At 40.9% G+C, this 15,104-nt stretch overlaps 1 protein-coding gene across 9 annotated transcripts in view; it reads left to right on the top strand.

The window, feature by feature from the left end:
• Positions 1–1,437: 1,437 nt before the first annotated feature.
• The window catches only part of ATOSA (atos homolog A), an 83,014-nt gene continuing 69,347 nt past the window's right edge, over positions 1,438–15,104 (top strand). For 2 of the 9 annotated variants that reach the window (XR_009453452.1, XM_059700906.1), the window contains exons 1-2: positions 2,254–2,467; positions 2,830–2,944. Coding sequence is in view for 7 of the 9 variants with exons in the window: in XM_059700906.1 (XP_059556889.1) it covers positions 2,339–2,467; positions 2,830–2,944 (244 nt within the window). In the remaining 2 variants the exon portion in view is untranslated. Of the gene's footprint in view, positions 1,579–1,658; positions 2,042–2,253; positions 2,468–2,829; positions 2,945–15,104 lie in introns of those variants that run through there. The other 7 variants (XM_059700845.1, XM_059700855.1, XM_059700827.1 and 4 more) reach the window with 5 other exon arrangements.

The raw sequence follows: 15,104 nt of genomic DNA on the forward strand, positions 1-15,104 counted from the left end.
GCGCGCACACCCTCTCCCTTCTACTGGGGACCAAGCCCGCAACCTGGGTATGGGCCCTGACCAGGAATTGAACCGGTGACCTCTTGGTTCATGGGTCCATGCTCAACCACTGAGCCACACCAGCCGGGCTGCCTTGTTTTTGTATGTGTATTTGTTTGCTGGTTTTTTAAAATCCTCACTTGAGGAAATATTTTTATTGACTTTAGAGAGAGGAAGAGAGAGAGAAACATCTATCCGTTGCCTCCCAAAGAGGCCCCAACTGAGAATCTAACCTGAAACTGAGGTATGTGCCCTGACCAGAATCTATCCAGAAACCTTTTGTTGTACAGGTCAACACTCCAACCTACTGAACCACCTGGCCAGGACTGCCCTGTTTTGATTAGATACAATCTTAGAGTTAAGGCTGATAATTGCAGTTGTGAATGTAATTTTACAGTACATATCAACACATCTAGAACATATTACTAATTTTTCATAAAAGAAATTTCATGTATTTGATAGATCAGAGGCAAAAAATGCAATTTCCAATTTCATACTTCCCAAGAACTTTTCTGAAGTAAAAGTAATACATACTCACTGAAAAACCTTGGAAACCACAGAAGAGTACAAAGACAAAAGTAAATCACCTGTAGACCTTCCCTGTTGTGATTCTTGTATGCAAAATTATTTCAAAAAAAATCTTTTCCTAATGAAACCAAAGAGCATGGCAAATTTCGTACTTCTCCTTGCCTCTGTTTTGAGCTCACAACCCCATATGTACTTTGCCTATTCACTGAGTAGCTAATAGCTTCAGTACTTGCTAGGATTGCTTTTTTAAATTACAGCAGATCCTTGTCATCTGTTTGTGTTTGCGCGATGACACAACATCACAACCGAAATGTCATGTCACATTGTTACAGCAAACAAGAAAATTACAGCTCCCCAACAATAACATGGTGTCAATAGTGCCCTCCTGGCATGAGTCAGTGTCTTAGATGTTATACAAGTTATTTTTAGCACAGTCAGTGCCGTGCCTCCGGATCTTGGGTTCCGAATCCTGCAAAAATCCCTAAGGATTGGGGAAAATCTAGAGTACGAGGGGTTTGTCCTTAAACTTCCGAATCCCCGATGCGCACGGCTGCCCACTCTCCTGTCCTGACCACATTAGCCGCGGGGCCCACCGTGCGCCGCAATCCACTTGGTGCTCAGACAGAACTCTGCGCCAGCCTCGCGTGTGGAGGAGGAGGCGGCGAAGGAGGAGACTAAAATTATCCTCCACGTCTGGGGCAGGCCCTCGGATGACATCTCCCCAATCACCCTGTGTTCTAATAGCGCAGCTCAGATTCCTGGTCCCAGACGCGCTGCAGCTGGCTCGGAGCTCAGAGTTCAGACGGGAGGCGACCGCCACAGGAGCGCCTCGAGCCGCTCCGGCCTCCCGGGCTCCGCCGGCCGCTCGCTGCCGGCACCCCCGCGCCGTCCCAGCCTCGGGGCACCTGCACCCACACCCCAGCCCCTCCAACCAGCGCCCCGGGGCGCGCGGGGCGTTGCCATAACAACTGGGCGCCAGCGCGGAGGCCGCCGGGGAGGAAGTGACGAGCGGTGGGTTGGCTGTTGTTGGGACACGTGACCCGGGCAGTGTTTTGACAGGGCAAACAGCAGAGAAAGAACTGGGCGAGCAGGGGGGACCGGGAGCGGGGCGCCGGAGCAGAGGCAGGCGGAGAGCTGGCCGAGGCGCGGGGCAGGCGGGCCGGCGGGGGGCCGCAGGGCTCGGGCGCGCGTCGGCGGGGCGAGGGGCTGAGTGCGGGGAGCAGCGAGGCGGCCGCCGAGGCGGGGGTGCATGGCCACAGGGGCGCCGGGCAGCCACGTCCGACTCGTCCTCTCGGGCCCCCATGGTCCCCTAACGCAGCGCGGGGGGCCTCTGCGCGCCGCTTTCCGCTCCCGCCGGCCCTGCGCCTGTCCGAGCCTCCCGTCTCCGGGGGGAGTGTGATGCGAGTCGCCGCGAGCGGCTGAGAAGTGCCAAGAGGAGGGATCGGGACCGCAGAGAGCGAGTTGGGCAGCTGAGGTCGGCCGGGGGAGCCGGGAAAACAACTCCCCGGTGGGGAGAGGGGCTGGCGGGGCCGAGGGAGGGGCGGCCGCGCGGGACGGCTGCGCAGAGCGGGGCGAGCGCCCAGCCGTGAACCTGCCCGGGCGACCTCGGGCTCCGCCGCGCAGAGCCTGGGTGGGCGGGGGGACCCCGGACGGCCCCGCTGAGTGCGCTTGGGACGGGGGGCGGGGCGCGGGGAGGTGGCTCGCTGGGCTTTCTGGCCCTCGTATTGTGTAAACTTGGCCGGGGCGGCGCAGGAAGGCTAGCCTGAGGGTAATGACACAGGTGAGGCGGCTGGAGCGCTCGGGAGGCGCCAGGGGCGGTTTGCAGAGTTTCCTGCGCCCAGGCACCAGGTCGGAGGATTCCTGTTCCAGCCCCTGCGGAGGTGCCACTGTTCCCAGCGGCGTGGGTTTTTTTGTTGTTTTTTGTTTACAAAGGGGTTATTTAGCTTGTGTTGCTTGAGTCTTTTTTTTTTTCCTCCCCCTTGCCAGTACCTCCAGGTTATAAATAGATCTTCCTTTTGGTTCAGAGACACTGTGTCAAGGAAGGACACTTTGGCCCGGAGAGCACCGGGCAGGGAGGAGGGCTGCTGGGTCCGGAGGAGTTGGGGGAGGCGGTGCAGAAAGAGTTTTGATTTTTTTCAAACCTGCCGATGGTGCTGTCACCGCAGTTAGTGCCAGGAAGAGGCCTAAGTGTGAACAGTAGTTTTCTGGCAAGTTCTGGGTGTTAGAGCAGGACCTGATTAATTTTATTGTGGTCTCTTTTAGCATTTTGCTAACAGCAGTAGCCACAGAATCTGCGGCGAGCCTGTTGAAAGAACCCACACGTGTATTTCACAGCATCCTGGGTGGACATTGGATGTGAAAATGAAGCCAGACCGAGGTAAATGACTTATTTAAGTAGGCTTTTCACCCCCATGCCCCATTTTAGAAGCGTGAACCTCATTCTATGGGAGGACCAACCTTTTGTGTATTACATATGATTGCTTATTTCTTTACAGATTCCAGCTGGGAAGGTAGAGAAGGGGGCATGGAAGAGACAGTTAGGATCTAGATGGGAGGATGCCGTCTTCAAAACTGAAGTAATTTCAAGAGAAGTTCTGTTGTAACTCAAAATGAGATTGTCAAGCACAGCATTTGTAACTGTTGCCACAATACTTGATATCATTTTAGAGTTACATTATTCATTTGAGGTAAAGTCAGTCTAACTTCAGTTTTAAAGAGGTTTACAAACTTTTTCAACTTAAGAATGAACTTGATCTGTTGAGGAAAATTTAGTGTAAGACTGTTGGAGTTCACAAATACTATTTTATTATTTGTGTCACTTTCATTAGCTGGTTTTTGTGCCTTAGGCAAACTCTAAAACTTTGCAAGGTACTCCAGGGCCTTATTCAATATAGCAATATATGAACAGCTAGGGCAATTGAAATCCCTAATGATAAGTAAATGTGTCATTTCCTTTTCATGCCTGTATTTTCAGGACTTATGAGAATAATGTATACACTGTTTTTTAAGGACTTCAGAGGAACTGAAAACTCATTTGTCAGTTTTCTTTTGATTAATGGCATGGACCAAGATGAGATTTAAATATAGTAGTAGTTAGGAGTGAAGGCTTTTCAGTCAGATGGGGATTTGATTCCAAAAGAGATGGTAAGAAGATGATTATTGTATTTGGTAGGGAGTTGGACTAGATGACAAAGTTCCTTCCAAATCTGAGAATTTAGGTGTGGAAATGTTAATTTATCCTCATATGAATTAGAGGCTCATTTTAAAAAAAGAGATGTATTAAACTGGTTATTTTTCCATATTTTTTCCCAAAGTGGATTAGAGAGAGAAATTTTCTTTTCTAGTCATCGGAGCTAGTGTGTTTTTTTTAAATGCACTAGAAGTGGAGAAAGCCATACTTAACTTAGTGGCTTAAGTTAGTTTAAACAGTTAGGCTGTTTCTTAAAATCAGCTAGTTATGCATGGCGTATTAGTAAGTATATTGCTACTAAGCAGATTGTTTGTGTAGAATCGCAGGTTTCTTTAGACTTTTAGATTACATCAGTGACTTTGGACAAATGGCACCAAGGTCACTAACTGCATCTCAGAAAAAACAAGTGCCCTAGCTGGTTTGGCTCAGTGGATAGAGCGTCGGCCTGTGGACTGAAGGGTCCTGGGTTCGGATCCAGTCAAGGGCACATGCCTGGGTTGCGGGCTCGATCCCCAGTAGGGAACAAGCAGGAGGCAACCAATCAATGATTCTCTCTCATCATTGATGTTTCTATCTCTCTCTCCCTCTCCCTTCCTCTTTGAAATAAATAAAAAAATATATATTTTTTTTAAAAAAAGAAAAAACAAGCAAGTAAAATCAAAGTTGCTGTTTGTTTGGGGGGTTTTCATTGTTGTTAAAAGTTGCTTTTAAAGGTTGTAAAAAGTTCAAAAATATTTGCACACAATCTCTGTTTTTGCCAAAATTAGTACTAAACATAATAAAATGTTAGTTGTATACTAGTATAGATTATTAGGGAAAATAAATAAATTTATTCATCAAGACTCCTGAAGAAGTAATTTTTTCCTCTCTAAAATTGTATCTTTCTTAAGCATTATGGTGTAAAAATGATGGGATTGCAAGTTTGGTACTGTAATTATATTTCACAATAATTACTTGAGTCTTTATTTCTTTTGACTAGAACCCAGAGTAAGTAATGTCTTTTACTTTGCAAAGTAGTATAGAAATACTGAAATAAACTTTTCACAGAAAACTTACGTCAGTTTGTGCAATGTGGCTTGTATTTACTGTTCTATTTCTATTTTTAAAAATTGCTGTCACAACCCATTGAATTGATTTCTTGACCTGCATTTGGAAAGGCACAGTTATGGGCAACACTTACCTAGCTGACAGTGATACTTCATTGTTTTCTACATTGGTGTCTAAGAAACTGTTCTATATGAGCGAATTTTCTGGATAATTGAAAGTTTACTCTTTAAGTGCCAAAAATATTTTCGATTGTAATCATGATATGTGGACAGACCTCTAAAATAGTAATGCTTTTTTGCCCTTTAATAAAAAGATCTATAGAATCAATGTAGTTTAATCTTTAATAGTAAATGGGGCATTGTTATGAATTTCAACTTTGAACTCTGTCATAACCTAGAAATGCCCTAAAGAGAGTTTAAAGTTTATAAGATTTTTTTTTTGCCTCTAGCTTAAACCACTTCTGCAGATTTTTGTGTTTTAGATTTGCTTTGTAAATTCTCATGCTGTCAACAGTTTTCATTGCTAATATGCATATGCTTATTCTTGCCTCCACTTAATTTCATGGCTTTAGATCTCTGGGCTAGAGAGCTAAATAACCACCAGACTTAACGTTGAGTTCTCTATAAAATGAGAGTAAATAGGGGAACCCATGGTTATTCATTCAGAATCTGAGTCAAGTGTATGAATTCTAGTGTGGAAACATTGAGACATTTGCTTAGTGAGATACAGCTGTGCTTCAGAGAGTTTCAAAATACTATGCCTACATGATCAGGTGTGATGGTTGGCTAGTTGAAAAGTTATTTTAAGTGAGGAATTATAAAAAATAACACCCCCTCGCCCTAACTGGTCAGTGGATAGAGCGTCAGCCTGCGGACTGAGAGGTCCCAGGTTCAGTTCTGGTCAGGGGCATGTACCTTGGTTGTGGGCACATCCCCAGGGGGAGGTGTGCAGGAGGCAGCTGATCGGTGTTTCTCTCTCATCATGTTTCTAACTTTCTATCCCTCTCCCTTCCTCTCTGTAAAAAATCAATAAAATACATTTTTTTAAAAATAACACCCTTAATTATTCACCTCTATCTTTTAGGATCTGGCCCTTTTAGGGAGTAAAATGGGGCCCATTTTTCAGAGATAATCTTTTTTTTTTGTATAAAGCACACCATATGAACATCTGGTTTCGATTTTTTTAAAGTTTTTTTAATTGATTTTTTTAAATTTTTTTTTATTGATTTCAGAGAGGAAGGGAGAAGGAGAGAGAGAGAGAGAGAAACGTCAATGATGGGAATCATTGATCAGCTGCTTTCTGCATGCTCCTACTGGGGATCAATCCTGCAAGCCCATATGTGCCCTGACCTGGAATGGAATCATGACTTCCTGGTTCATAGGTTGACGGCTAAACACTGAGACATGCCGGCTGGGCTAATTTTGATTTTTTAACATGGAATAAGACTTTACAGAGCAATCTGAAGGAAGAATCTTTTAAATTTTAAAAAGTTTTAATTATTTTTAATGTTTCACAATTTTATAGGTGTCTTACAGGAATTTGTTTTGAGGGAGAAGGGAGTATATGCTCACCAAAATTATATTCATCAAAATATGCTCCAAAGCATTCAACATAGTTTTCACTGAAATAACTTTTTTTTTTGCACTCATTTCATTGGTCTATATAATATGTTAAATAAATTAATTTTGATTGGCATAAACAGATTTGGGAACAAACACCAGATACTAAACATACAACTCTACTAGTACAAGTAAAAGCATGCAGGCAACTAGAAAGTACAATAAGTCCTCACTTAATGTCATGGATATGTTCTTAGAAATGGCAACTTAAAGTAAAACAATGTGTAACAAAACCAGTAGCCCAGCCGGTGTGGCTAGATGGTTGGGCGTTGACCTATGAACCAGGAGATCACAGTTCGATTCCTGGTCAAGGCACATACCTGGGTTCCACCTGGGTTCCGGGCTTGATCCCCCAGTGCGGGGCGTGTAGGAGGCAGCCAATCAGTGATTCTTGATGTTTCTCCCTCTCTCTTTCCCTCTCTGAAATCAATAAAAATATATATATTTTTAAAAAATAAATATATTTTAAAAACACCAATATTACCATAGGCTAATTGATAATAAACAAAAGTTAAGTTCCAGTGGCATAGTTCTAGTCACAGAAACATCACCAGACTTTTAAATAAAGACCCAAAACACTTCTATTAAACATTGAAATAAATGTGAGTGATACATATATTTAAGAAGATTAATAAAAACAAAGAAGATAAAAAAAAATTAAAACAACAAGACAGATAATTGTTTTTCAACCCACTTATTCCAGCTCAGGGTCACAGGTGGCTGGATCCTTTCCCAGCAGCTCAGGGCAGAAGGCGGGAACCACCCTGGACAGGATGCCCTTCCATTGCAGGATGCATCACAGACACCCATACTCAAGTCTAGGACCATTTAAACACCCCATTCACCTCACATGCACATCTTTGGGAAGTGGGAGGAAACCCACCCAGACATGGGAGGACGTGTTAATTCCACACAGACGGTGCCCACTCTCCCACCCCATAACCCCCCTCCCCCGTCTAAAAATCAATTATTTTTTCGTCAACATTATAATGAAACAACGTTAACAATGATATCTAAAAACGTGTTGTACCCTATTAGCTATTAGTGTCTTTTAGTTTGCTTTTATGTGGCGGGGGTGGGGGGGGGGGAGCATTGGTCAATCTTGCTAGTAGGTTAAGTGAAAGTCAGGAGAGCTTCTACCATACTTTCTGATAATCAAGATGTTACTGTTTAATGCAGTGGTTACATTTCATTACAGTCAATAATATTTACCATTATCTCAGGTAAATACTTAAACAAAAAATTTTTAAAGCATTTACATAGCATTACTTGGGCAATGCTGCCAAAGATGGCTCTTTCATGTTATTAGCATAGGCTTTGGAATTATTTGTATTTGTATCCTTGTTACATTACTTGCTAGCTACGTAATCTTCGTCAAATTAATTAATCCCTGAGAGTTTCAGATTCTTTGTAAAATGGGGAGAATTCAAACTTCTCATAGTTGTTACAGTGAAATATGACAGCGTTTGGTACAGAGAAATAAATTAAATGATAACCTCGATCATGTTAAACAAGACATTACGGATGCTTCTATGTTGGTCAGTTATAAAATAGGCTCAACTGAGTTAAGGAAATAATCAAATGTGCAATAACCTAACACCATTTTGTTTTGTTTTAAATTCATAGTGTTCAACCTGCTAAGGCTCAAGCAGATTTAATCGGCTTTTAATGTATAGTTATCTGAGAAAACATAAAAACGACAAAAGGATGCTGGCCATAGGTGTGATTTATTCTTTATTTCGTGATTTGTTGTTACAATGATAGTTTAATCGCTCTATGTAAGAGGTGACCTGAGTGGACCAAGCTTCCTAGGAGTAGCGTTTGCAAGGTTGATCCCTGGGCAGCTGGGAAGGTGAAGTGACATACCCCACCTTGTCCTCTGTGCCAAGCTTGGACCTGGTCCTAGGCATGTACGGAATATGTCCAGGGTTTCAAGAGAAGCCTAACGTGTGATCTTCATGTAGAAGCAACTCAAGCATTAGGCTATGTTATGCTGTAACTGTATGGTATTTCTGGTTATATTTATTTTTAAACGAGTGGTGTTTTTTCCCTATAAAAACTTATTTCAATATAATGGACTATAACCTTACCTTTTTATTTCTAATGTTCCCGAAGTTTCAAAGTCTTAAGCTTATGGTACTGTACAATAATCTAAGTAGAACCAGCATCTTTTTAATTTAAAATATAAATATCGATTTTCTATGCTTTATGTTTTGATTAGAACCAGTTTTTTTCATTAGCCATTTGTAAGAGTGTTATCTGAGCTTATGAACTGTTATGAAAGATGAAGCCCCATAAAGTCTATTAAATCTTGGATAAATAATTTAAACATACTGTGTTTCAACTCATATTTGAACACATCATGGGCCATCTATGATTCTTAAGTTGAAGCTTTTGGTGCAAAACCTGTTCCACAAGCAAAATACCAAACAATTTTACTTTTATGAGGTTAAAACTGAAAGGAGCGCTGTCTTAGTTTATAAAAGAGGCCCAAGAAAATTCCCTCTCCCATTCTACTATCTGAGGTTTTAGTGAAAAGACTGCCATCAATGAGGAAGCCAGATCTGCTAGTGCCTTGATCTTAGATTTCCCAGCCTCTAGAACTGTAAGAAATAAACTTCTGTTGTTTCTAAACCACCTAATGTTTTTTATTTCTTTTTTTTAATTTATTTAATTTTTTATTGAATTTATTGTGGTGACATTGGTTAATAAAATTATGTAAGTTTCAAGTGTGTGATTCTAGAATACATCATCTGTATATTATATTGTGTGTTCACCACCCAAAGTCAAGTCCCCTTCCGTCACCATTTATCCCCTTTACCCTTTTCTATCCTTCCCCCCCTTTCCCTCTAGTAATCACCATAGTATTGTCTGTATTTATTCGGGGATTTTGTTTGTTTTTTAAATTGATTTTAGAGAGAAGAAGGGGGAGAGAGAGAGAGAGAAAGAGAGAAACATCAGTGTGAAAGAGGAACATCAATCTGTTGCCTCCTGCATGCTCTCCGACTAGTACCTTCCCTGGGTATGTACTCTGATCAGAATAAAACCTGCCATTTTTTGGTGCCTCAACCAAATGAGCCACACTGGCCAGGGCCTATTTTTTTTTTCCCTTCTTAATTCCTTTACCTTTTTCACCCAGCCCCACAACTCCCCTTCCCCTCGGACAGCTATCAGTCTGTTCTCTATCTATGAGTCTGTTTCTATTTTGTTCTTTAGTTTATTTTGTGCAGTAGATCCCATATATGAATGAAATCATATGGTACTTGTCTTTCTCTGACGGGCTCATTTCACTTAACACAATGCTCTTCAGGTCCATCCATGCTGTCACAAAAGGGTAAGATTTCCTTCTTTTTTTCACGGCTAAGTAGTGTTTCATTGTGTAAATGTACCACAGCTTTTTTATCCACTCATCCATTGATAGACACTTGGGCTGCTTCCAGATCTTGGCTATTGTAAATAATGCTGCAGTGAACACAGGGGTGTATATATCCTTTCAAATTAGCGTTTTGGGTTTCTTCAGGTATATTCCCAGAAGTGGAATCACTGGGTCATAAGGCAGTTTCATTTCTAATTTTTTGAAGATATATTTTCTGTCCACAGTGGCTGCACCAGTCTGCATTCCCACCAACAATGCATGAGGATTCATGTTCTCAGCATCCCTACCAACATTTGTTTGTTGATTTATTTTGACAGCCATTCTGGTTTTAAACTGCATCTCTCTGATGATTAGTGACATTGATCATCTTTTCATATGTCTGTTAGCCATCTGTATGTCCTCTTTGGAGAAGTGTCTATTCAGCCACCTAGTTTATGGTACTTTGTTATAGCAGCCCAAATGGACTTTCTGATTATATTACTAATTTAGCTTTAGCCTTAATAGTGCAGTGGCTTATGAACTTACCTATCGTTTAATGCAACCCTGTTACCCTCAAACAGTCCCTTCCTGGGCAACTGAACTAGGAGGAAAGAAGTGGTAAGGATTAGAAAAAAAAAAACAGCAAGGGAATTAGCTGCATTGCTTACTTGTTAAGAATAGTTCATTGTTGCCAAAACCGGTTTGGCTCAGTGGATAGAGCGTCGGCCTGCGGACTGAAAGGTCCCAGGTTCGATTCCGGTCAAGGGCATGTACCTGAGTTGCGGGCACATCCCCAGTAGAAGATTCGCAGGAGGCAGCTGATCGATGTTTCTCTCTCATCGATGTTTCTAACTCTCTATCTCTCTCCCTTCCTCTCTGTAAAAAATCAATAAAATATATATATAAAAAAAGAATAGTTCATTGTTAGCCAGCGTAAATCAAACAATACAAATGGTAGATGTTGATAGAAAAGAAGTGTTGACTAGATTAAATAGAGTAGCCTTTTGCTAACTTCCCAGGTGGAGATGTGGTGGTTATATTGATAATAACAGCTAAAACTGTCCATACTATGTGCCGGGCACTGTTCCAATTAGTTTGCATATGTAACTTATTTAATCCTCACAGTTTCTCAAGGAAGTAGGTAGATGTTATTGTCATCTCGATAAATGAAACCGAGTCACAGAAGGTTTAGTAACTTACCCTTTGTTAAATAGCTAATAAGAAGGTTGGCCCAGATTTGATGTAAGCTCCAATACATGCTCTTAGCCCTCTGATTGGGAGCAGCAAATTTTGTTAAAATATTACAAAATATTGGGACCAAATTGGTTTAAAAATAGGCTTGAGGAAAACTCAAACTGATTTGGTAAATATTACGGTCTTGTAAAGCTCCTTATTTTCTGTTTTACCGCTTCTTCCTCTTTACAGTGGGAGAAGTAAGAGTACTTTTTCTTTGGGTTATTTTGAGGATTAAATAAATTAACGTATGTAATGTGCTTAGAATAGTGGCTGGCATATGGTAAACATTCAAAGGTGAACTGCTATTATTGGACGTTTTCTAAATTAAGAAGTTAGTCGTGTAGGAAAGCAGGGAGGACAAAAGAAAGGCGTTAATTGAGCTATGCGTGCTTTGCATAGGCACTGTAATCTCATATCAAAACCTGTCTGCTATTGATCTGTCATCCATTTACAGTGATGGGTCTTGACATATCAGTAGTTGTCAAATAATTGTTGGTTTGATACAACTTCTGAAATTCAGATACTGAAGGGATTGACATAGAGGTTCCTTGTGTTGTGTTTTTGCCTGCCATTTGAGGCTAAGGATGTTAAAAACTAAGGGAATATTAAACTTAGAATAACTTAATACCGATATTTCTTGTAATAAAAAAATCAAAATTGTAGTCCCTGAAAATAGTATTTTTCTTGGTAGGTAAGTGAAAGTCAAGTTGTCAGTGGTTATTTCTGTCTTTGCTTAAATGGGTGAAAACTCAGAATAATTTCTTTTTAAAAAATATATTTTTACTGATTTCAGAGAGGAAGGGAGAGAGAGAGAGAGAGAGATAGAAACATCAATGATAAGAGAGAAACATTAATCGGCTGCCTCCACACATCCCTCACTGGGGACCGAGCCCGCAATGACTGGGAATCAAACCGTGACCTCCTGGTTCATAGGTTGACACTCAACCACTGAGCCATGCATGTCAGCCAGCCTCAGAATAGTTTCTTGATTATGTCAGACTTTCTTACTGAACTGAAATAGGATGGACTGGGTAAAAATGGCAGTAGCTAGTAAAAATATTAGACAGTAGTCCAGGTTTAATACCAAAGACACCTAGCAATAATCTGAGTTGCGTTTTCTCATATTTTCTGTCCATATAAAAGATACTCATCCTGTAAAATTACAAGAAGGCCTTTTGCATCTCTTCCCCTTGTTCACTAGGCCTGGCTCCACTGGCTACCTTTCAGGTTTTTGATGACTTTTCAGGGCCATATATACACTATTCCTTCTGCCTAAAAGCCTTTCTCTCCAGTCATCACATTGGTAACCCTTTGTTATTCTGCTGATCTTGGCTTAAATGTCATTTTTCAGAAAGGCTTTTTCTGACTACCCTATCTAGTGTGCTCAAGTAATGTAAGATGCTATCATTACTTATTAAATTAGATGTCCTTTGTTCTGTGTCTCAGCAGTCTTATTTGTTTTCTTCATAGCATTTACCACATCTTGTAACTTTTCTCCCTTTGTTTATTGTCTGTCTCCAGACCAGACTTTTAAGTTCTATGAGGCCTGGGACCTTGTCTGTTTTTCACATCTGTATTCCCCCCTCACCTAGCAGGTAGCCTTATGCATGTGGATGCATTGTGGGCGCTTAGGAGTTGCTTGATATGTATTTGTTCATATTGTTGCTTCAGAGCTTCAGGTGAGATAATGTGTCAGAGAACTCTGTAAGCTGTGAAGTGCTGTATATATGTTGACTACCTTACCTATGGGCAGGAATGTTTATATAGATGAACAGAGGGCAGACGCTTCCAAGTCCTGCCACCTACATCTTAGATGGGGCCCTCTGTCTAAAACTACCCATTCACACAGTGCCTAATTTTCATTATTTTTAAAGGTTTCCTTTGTTGTCCTAACATTATACCAACTAGAAATTCATTTTGATTAATAAATGTATATTTTAGTTACATATATTTGAGGACTATTGAAGGTTATACTTTGGTATAAAATTAGGTCAGCGGAGTCCTTCTTAAGTAGCATGCTGTAATGCAGGAAGAGTTTAGGCTTTACAGTCAGACTTAGAAATTCTAACTTCAGCACTTACCAGCTAGATAACTTTGAGGAAATTATATAGCCTGTCTGAACTTCAGTTCTTTTATTTTTCCCCATTGATCTTTAGAGAGAGAGTGGAAGGGAGAGGGATGGAGAGAGAGAGAGAGACATTGATGTGAGAGAGACACATAGACTGGTTGCCTCCTGCACATGCCCCGACCAGGGCTGGGAATCGAACCTGCAACCTGGACCAACACTCTAACCACTGAGCACCTGGCCAGGGCTTCAGTTCTTTTTGTTCTAACACCATCAACCTTAAGGATTGTGGGAGAGACTGAGAACCCATGGTTTAACACCTAGAATATACGTCGCACAGGGTAGGGTTTTACTTCCAAGGATACACAACTGAGAAAATGAGTCTTTCTTTTTGTTTCTTCTTTTCTTCTTCTTCTTTTTTTCTAACTGAAAAGCATACAATTTATTTAGCCTTTATAAGGAAATGAAGATCTAATGAAATGGGTAAACCAGACTGTTTTTATACTAGGTTTGAGGAAGGTTGGCAAGTTGTGGGAAAGTGTGATAGGTATAAGCTAAGGGTAGTAAACTGGGGAAAACTTAGCAAGACCAGTTTATTCAGTTTCCTCTGGGTAGAAGGAGGTTACCTCTCATGTGAGGGTCTTATGACCTGCTTCAGGGGGGATGGAGGTTGCCACAGACTCATTCTTGTACCTGCCAGAGAAAATGAATGCTTCAGTGCTCTGTTGGGAAGGCTGGTCAAAACAAGCATAAGAGATCAACAGACACTATTGTGTCCCTCTGAAATATATTCTGCAATATATAACCAGAGGAACAGAAAACCAGGATTTTCCCTAGCTGGCTTGGCTCTGTGGATAGAGGTTGGCCTGCAGACTGAAGGGTCTCAGGTTCAGTTCCAGTCTAAGGCATATGCCCAGGTTGCGGGCTCAATCCGCATAGGGGGCATGCAGAAGGCAGCTGATCGATGACTCTCTCTCATCATGGATGTTTCTATCTCTCTCTCCTTCTCCCTTCCTCTCTGAAATCAATATAAAACCCAGCATTAGACCTCTGGAATGTGCATGCAACGGGGGAGGGAAAGTAGGTAATTGGAGCACACCAACTATTTCTGGGCAATAACGTGCTGTAATGAGCACTGAGAGCAGCACTAGGGCAGAGAGATTGGGGCGGGGTGGACTCCAGAAGGAGGTTGATGGAAAATATTAGAGCAGTGAGACAGTGCCCAAAATTGCTTTTTCCTTTATTTCAGAACATTAGCTAGGATTGATTCAGGGCTTGGAGCATGGCCCTTCAGCTTCTGTGACTTAGGATTTAGACTTTTTCCATAATGGCCGTTAAAGGTTCAGAAAGTTTGGTAGACTAGTCTAGGAATCTAATCATAACTCACATTATTTAGAACTAATAATATTAATTCTAAGTATGACCATTATTTACTTAAAAACTTATCTTTTTGGGAGCACAACCAATTTGTAGTTGGGAATTAACATTTTAAATTAATATGGAATTTCCTTTTTTTTTCCCCACTTATCAAACTTATATATTGTCGAATGGAATTAAAATCTGGCATCAATATCTGAAATCAGGCCATTTAAAACTTTTATCTTGAAAATTTTTTTACATTTTTTAACCAAATCACCAATTTTCTTTTGTGAAGAGATATCATGGTTTGTCACATGATAATGGGTCATTTCTACTTAAATTTATAAGAGTAAGAGAATGTGTAACTTTAGGACTTACTATTGGCAAATTGCCTTTTGGCTTTTGAGGTTTGGTTTTAAAAGTAACTTTAGGTTAAAGCTCCATATCATATTTAGTACACTTGATAAAAGGATACTGAGACACAAGAAATTCTCATTTATTCATTTTACAAAAGAATTAGCCATAAGAACTTTTTTAAGCTTCCCGACTTTGTTTGCTACATAATTTAATTTACATCTAATTTTTTAAAATTGCAAACCCACAGAAAAGTTGGAATCCCACAAGTAACATCCAAATACCTTTACATAGATTGATTGATAACATTTT

The sequence above is a fragment of the Myotis daubentonii genome, chromosome 1, assembly GCF_963259705.1.
Source record: "Myotis daubentonii chromosome 1, mMyoDau2.1, whole genome shotgun sequence".
Classification (NCBI taxonomy): Eukaryota; Metazoa; Chordata; class Mammalia; order Chiroptera; family Vespertilionidae; genus Myotis; species Myotis daubentonii.